Source organism: Dermacentor variabilis, unplaced genomic scaffold (genome assembly GCF_050947875.1).
Source record: "Dermacentor variabilis isolate Ectoservices unplaced genomic scaffold, ASM5094787v1 scaffold_23, whole genome shotgun sequence".
In the NCBI taxonomy this organism is placed as follows: Eukaryota; Metazoa; Arthropoda; class Arachnida; order Ixodida; family Ixodidae; genus Dermacentor; species Dermacentor variabilis.
The window spans coordinates 672,899-679,306 of record NW_027460401.1 but is presented as its reverse complement, the minus strand read 5'-3'; the positions used below and the strand labels follow the sequence as shown (position 1 = coordinate 679,306).

The following is a 6,408-nucleotide window of genomic DNA, read 5'->3' as shown; positions in this document are numbered from 1 at the left end:
ACCAGGACAGGTTCTTCCATTTCCCAAGATATGGCAAATTTCCTCTTATAAATGGCTTCAAGTACTTGGCTTACAGAAAACAAGGTTGTCCAAGTGACATCGGGTGAATTAATTTGAAAATATTCGGGAAAAAAAAGGCTTTCTAGACGACACTTTACAAATACCAGTGTATAACCAAAAATTGCAAAAGGGCCTGGTGAGGGACCCTTACGAGGCCATGCACAATTAAGTTTTCCTAACAGAAAAAAGGTAAACTCAGGCAACATAGCAACCCATGTTAAGTTCAAATGGGCTGCAACAATACACAAGATTGTGGAGATGTAAAAAAAGCAAACAAAACATTAGAACAGGTTATAGTAATGAAGTACACAATGGAAACAAGGAATATAAAAAAATTGTTGGAGGGGAATTGATGTGCCAAAAGTGAACCAACACCACCATTTTAGGAGGGGCACTATAAAAGATCTAGTTTTCAATGAAGGAAAAGAAGGGCTTTCCTCACAATTCCCGCTAGTTTAAAGGGGTTGAGACACCAAATTTTGAGGCTATAGAAAGCATACTGTAGGCTTCCTCTGTATGCAAAGACACTCAACATGAAGTGTTGGACACAGAAAACGTTTAAAATATATTTTAATTCGCTTCCAAAGAGTGCCTAAATGCTCGGTCTCGTGATCGAAACCCATCGCTACCGCGATTGACACCGATGTCACTGTGTTGGAAGCACGACAGTTTTAGTGACGTCACACCACATTAGAGTGACGTGCAATGAGTGGTGACCGGGCAAGCCTAGAGAGGCTCGAGTCTAGAGGGCAATGAGCCGCGTCAGTCGTAGAGTCATAACTGGAGCTGCCGCAGCTAGCCAAGACAACTGTCGGCGTGGTTTTGTTTGCCTGCACTGGCACAGAATGTGTGCATCACAGCTTGGTGGGCCCACGTGACCAAGCTTCCTAGACATTGACATCACTGTCCAACTCTGCGCTCACGAACCGAAACTGAAAATCGTTCACATAAATAATGCGATATTAAATTATTTACTGAGAATATAAGAATATTTGAGTGTGTACCATGCTTCCTGGAGCAATAAGAAACGTTCGAAACAATGTGCAAGTAACAAATTTGATGTCTCAACCCCATTAACGTGACTTTTGCCACACAGAGACTGGCTGACGTGTATCTTAGCGTTACTGGTTTTAAGATAAAGCCTGAAATTCTTCGTAAATTGTTTCAGAAATAACGTAATCAATACTCAGAGGAAGATAATACTTCTGACAGGAACAACATGCTTTTAGTTTCTAATTAGCCACGCAATTACATTACTAGAACCAAACCACTTGATCTGTAAGAGGAAAAGCCAACAAAGCTCTATTTCAAATGTAAAATAAGGGCAAGCGCTGGCTTCGCCTCTGCTGGTAAGAGACATGGCGCTTCCACTCTTGTAAAGTTTTTAAAACTTCTTTGCATAGAAAGCACGAAACACTTTTACGATACACATAATACGTTTGGGAAATGTATTGATGCAGGACTAACAAAATGAAAGTGTTGCTAAAATCGGTGATGAAAGGTTTGCGATGCCTGCAGCTATTATAACAATGTCATCAAGTAATCCTACCATGCTCCATGGGATTCTTGTTGACAACACTTTGAATATTTTCATTCGCTGTACAGCACGCTCTACATGAACTCTTGCTGATGCTATCTTTTGTGTCGTAATTGAATCACCCTTTGACATCTGCTTTTGTTTTCTGAATGGAGGCCTGATTAACTCAATTAAGTTGTTGGCACAAATGTCATCAATGAGAAAGCCACGGTCCGCCATTATGGCATCTGATATCAGGTCTAGTTGCTTGATGAGGCAACTTTGCTCAAACAGGGCCTTGTCTGAGGTGCGGCCCTTGGCCGCACCTCAGAGAAGGCCTTGGCCTTATCCTTGGCTTATGTGGGCACTAAGACCACTTGGTGTAACAGTCACCATATATTTAACCGTGAAGTCTTTCTTATAGAAGGGGTATGTCTGCAATGCACATCGCAAACACTTGGACTGGCTAATAGGAATTATGGTGCAATCTACAATGACATGCACATTACTGAAGTGTTTAAAACAGACAGGCAAATGTTCAACATCTTCTTTTGGTGGCACAGCCACATTTACTTTTAAAATTTAAGACATCAACTGAGCAGTCTCTGCAATTATGTTGCTACATGTAATTAGAGAACAGTTAAAAGGGTGACTCAAGACTGCAGTGGAAATATTATGCTTCAATTTTACCAATGTCAACGCAATTGTTTTTACACATAACTGATGCCGCCCTGAAAGTGGATGAATTTTTGTGCAGCACGTCACAAGATCATTCAGAACATCGAATGATGGCAGGCCTGTGAATGTATTTACGTTGCTACTATTTATCGTGTCTACAAACTTCTGTGGAAACTGACCCGATGTCACATGGACAGCCTTGCTTTCTGTAAGCCTTGTCCCTGAAGCCATTTCTAGTAGGAAATTTGCCACGTCTTTTTCTTCTCTTGAGTACTCTGCCATTAATGTCCGGGGGCCAGGTTGGCAAGCACATTCCCGTCACAAAACAAAAGCAAGAGTTATAATGTCTGACATATCTGACGCGAGATACAGCTTCTTTTTTGTCATTCCAATAATGCACGTCAATGTGTTAAATTCAATGTTGGAAGTAGGAAACCCAGGGTTTTTGCATCAGTTAATTTGCACCCATCACACACCACAGTCCTTTCACGAAGTTAATCCAGAAAACATGCTGCCGGCTAGGTAAAGACAGCTACCACATCACAAATATATAGAAAAATAAATAGTCATATTTGTTATGTCCTTGTTACTTATGGCGTTCGCAAGGCTTTGGTCCATGCTGTTAGGGGATGGGAGATCATCATGCAATGTCAGATAGAGTTCAGTCCAAGGAACCAGTGGTTAAGCAATGTGAGCACAAGTTGCAGTTAATGTGCACGCATCACACACCACGTGATACAATGCTTTTACGAAGTAAATCCAGAAAGCATGCCACCGTCTAGGTTAAGACAGCTCACACAACACATACATATACAAAAAGTAATTACCATATTTCCTTTGTCACTTATTTGGTCCATGCTGTTGCTGTCAGGGGATGGGAGATCGTCCTGCAATGTCATACAGAGTTTAATCCTAAGGAATTAGTGGTGAAGCAATGTGTACACAAGTTGCGGGCAGCCAATTTACCATGGTGGTCGTGCTGACAGGTGCATGGGGCAACGCCTTTGCCTCTAATGGGGAGGCAGCAGTTTCTTTGCTTGATTCATTCTGTAATGCATTAAAAGGTGTTGACATTATTTATTGCACGCTTGTAGACATGGTGTATGTACCATAAGCATATAAGTGCTGCACTGTGCAGTCAAATTAACTTACTCTGGCTGACTGATACGTACGTTGGCGAAGTCTTGCCAGTGAAAGCTCTTTCATATGAGCACCCTTGTTCTCATCATAACATGACGTCCTTGGCAGGTTTTCAGTTGGTATTGCATTTTTTTCAGCCGCGTCTTTGACATGCTACATCTGAAAAAATAAATGAATTGTTTATGCTTTATTGTGTCTCAATATGGGCTGCACCCAGAATGTTTTTTTCTTTTTACCTCAGAAACAAGGCCACAATATATACAAAAAAGCATTTGCAAGGAAATGAAGCACGGTTTGAGTGTGCAGGACTATGCAACGTTGTACACCGAATGTAGCATCTGCAAAATGTAGTTGAAAGCTGCTCATAACACAAAGTACACAGGTGCAAACACCACCACATGAGCGGAGTATTTTTTCCACTGACTTCGGGATGATTTCATAATACAGATAATGCTAGTTTATGTACTAATACTGCACATATATATGGGACACGTCAGTAGACGGCGGACGCCGTAAATTTTCCTCGCAACTAGTAAACGCGTGTAAAATTGACATAAGGCTGTTGCGTAAGTGGCAAACTTCTGCAATGAACGTGACAGGCCCGCCGTTGGTGCGAAATACCAGTGTCATATGAGCACTCTTGAGCGCGTCGGAGATCCTCAAGTGGCAAATTAGCAATCAGTCGCGCTGGGAAGTGCCCGTGCGCAGTGCGCCTGTGATGCAAGTTCATCCGCGCCACGCATGATATTTACTGCGCTTTAGCATGCCACATACGTGGCACGTGTACACTCAACACTTCTCGAACTTGCTAGTACATCATTCGTAAACATTTGAATCTCCGACGCCGGTATAAGTTGCGCGAGACGTGCTGGGCATCAAAAGCCTCCCGAGTTACAGCCGGGTGTGGTCAACGAGTGCAGAGGAGACGTTCCTCGCAGAAACCGCTGTGACAGGTATCGAACCTGTGCTCGAATTTCGCGTTGCGGCTAACATATGCAGCAAATAATGCACTGCCCAATCGCCAGTCCTCGCAATGTGAAACGTGTTTACATGTATAAGCTGCCACAGCGACATATATAATGGCCATGCACAGTGGTCACGTATTAGGTTCGAGTTCACAAGTTCACAATAGTGTCTCACCTGGTAAGGAGAAATTATCTCGTGCAACATGCCGTGAGCAAACAGTCATTGTCAGCGTCACAGCCTTGCCGATGCGGAGGTTAGGGATCCACCTGGTTCTGCGGCTTCGGTCTTTCGACTCGGAGGGAAATGTGTGAACGGGAATATCGCTGTCCTTCCATCTTGCTGACACGCACTGAGGAACACAGCAGAACTGCTTGGCCGTTCGCTTTTACTTTGCTAACAGCTCCATTCTTCCGTCCGCGACATCAGCCTCTACGGAACACACGGCGACTGGACATCTGTATGGCGTTTCTCCCTACTGCCGCTAGGTGTCGCATGAATTGCTGGAGTTGCGAATACGCTCGCTTGCGGCGCGGCGTGCGGCCATGGGCCCCTTTCGGCGCCCATCGCCGCAAGTCGCCCCGCACGCGTGCGGTCGCGCGAAAGATTGCACATACCAAACACTTGTGCTCAAATTTCGGTTTACAATGTGTAAGGCATACACTGTGCACACAGTGTAAATGGTAATTTGTGCACAAGTGCTGGATACGTGCAATTTTTCGCGCGACCGCAAGCGTGCGGTACGGCTTGCGGCGGTGGGCGGCTCGAGCGCACTCCGCCTGGGCACCGGTGTTGAGTAGCCGGTTGTGGCTACACAATAGAGGCCGACACCCCCAACCCGTCATTAAACGCATTAGGAGCACAGACAGGAGCATTAAACGACAGGTTAAAAACGCGGAAGGTAAAAATTGGATAAATTCAATGGAAAAGAAGCATAGTGCGGAACTATATCGATACTGGAAACAGCAGATGAGGAAGGAAGCGTTTTATGATAACTCACACTCTAAGAACAGTTTACACCCTTTGGAGTGCCCCTTCTGATAACGCGCGTGCCGTTCGTTACTGGAAAGTTCCGGGCTCGCAGCGTTAAAGAAAGGAAACGCATCAAGGCAGATGACGATTATCGTTGTGTGGCAGAAGGGGCACGCCAAAGGGTGTAAACTGTTCTTAGAGTGTACTCTTTGAAGCTAGGTCAGGATGTCTTAGAACGCGGAGCTATAAAAGGAATTTTAACGAAGAAGAAGAATCACAGAACACCTATGCTAAAATGTGATGGTATCAATCCCGCTGTCGATGTGGGAACAGTCATGACAATAGTCATGTAAATAAATATGCGGTGGAAATTAGCAAAAAGCGATTGAAGGATTGGTGGCTCAAAAACAGAGAGGTGACATAAGGTTAAAAGTGTAGGAAGACGAATTTAAAGAAGATGGTGAATTTTAATAACTTTTAATAAAAAGCTGTGCATGGTGGCAACTGCCATCACCTCGTTTCAAAGGGGACACTCCTACTTTCCATCCGATCATTCATACGCTGATGATGATGAACTATCATCATCAGCGTATTACACACTATCTTCATCTATCTTCAATAAAAAGAGTCTCCACTAGAGAAGCATTACTTTTATTTTGCCATCGGCTGTCGCTATAGCGAAAGAGGGTTATCTCAAACTACTGCGACAGCTGGAAGTGGTTGGGTTAGGTCATAGAGTTTCATATTAGTATACCTAGAGGGAAATCTGGCGCTGCGATCGTTCAACCATCATGGGAATGATGGGAAGTACAGGCTTCGGATTGGCATTCTGTTGACTGGAAAACTAGTCTACAAGTATTTTTTGGCAGTTTTGGCTTCGCTTCAAGCGCAATTGCTATAACCTGCAGTGGGACAGTGCAACGCAAAGCTCTCTGCCTTTGTTATGCTGCTCGAAGTGGCGATAGCGTGCTGGGCCAGCGACTGGGACTATGTTTGTGTCGCGGTGTGGTGTCGAAGCCCTGACGAGAAAGCGACGGCATCGTAAACGTTGAAAGAACATGTTTTGAGCGTTTGGACCT

At 44.2% G+C, this 6,408-nt stretch overlaps 1 protein-coding gene across 1 annotated transcript; it reads right to left on the bottom strand.

The window, feature by feature from the left end:
• Positions 1 to 283: 283 nt before the first annotated feature.
• LOC142568609 (uncharacterized) lies at positions 284 to 2,485 on the bottom strand. The gene is given in 3 exon segments (XM_075678489.1): positions 284 to 292; positions 1,610 to 2,148; positions 2,434 to 2,485. Coding segments are annotated over 3 exon segments (600 nt in total).
• Between the last annotated feature and the right edge of the window lie 3,923 nt (positions 2,486 to 6,408).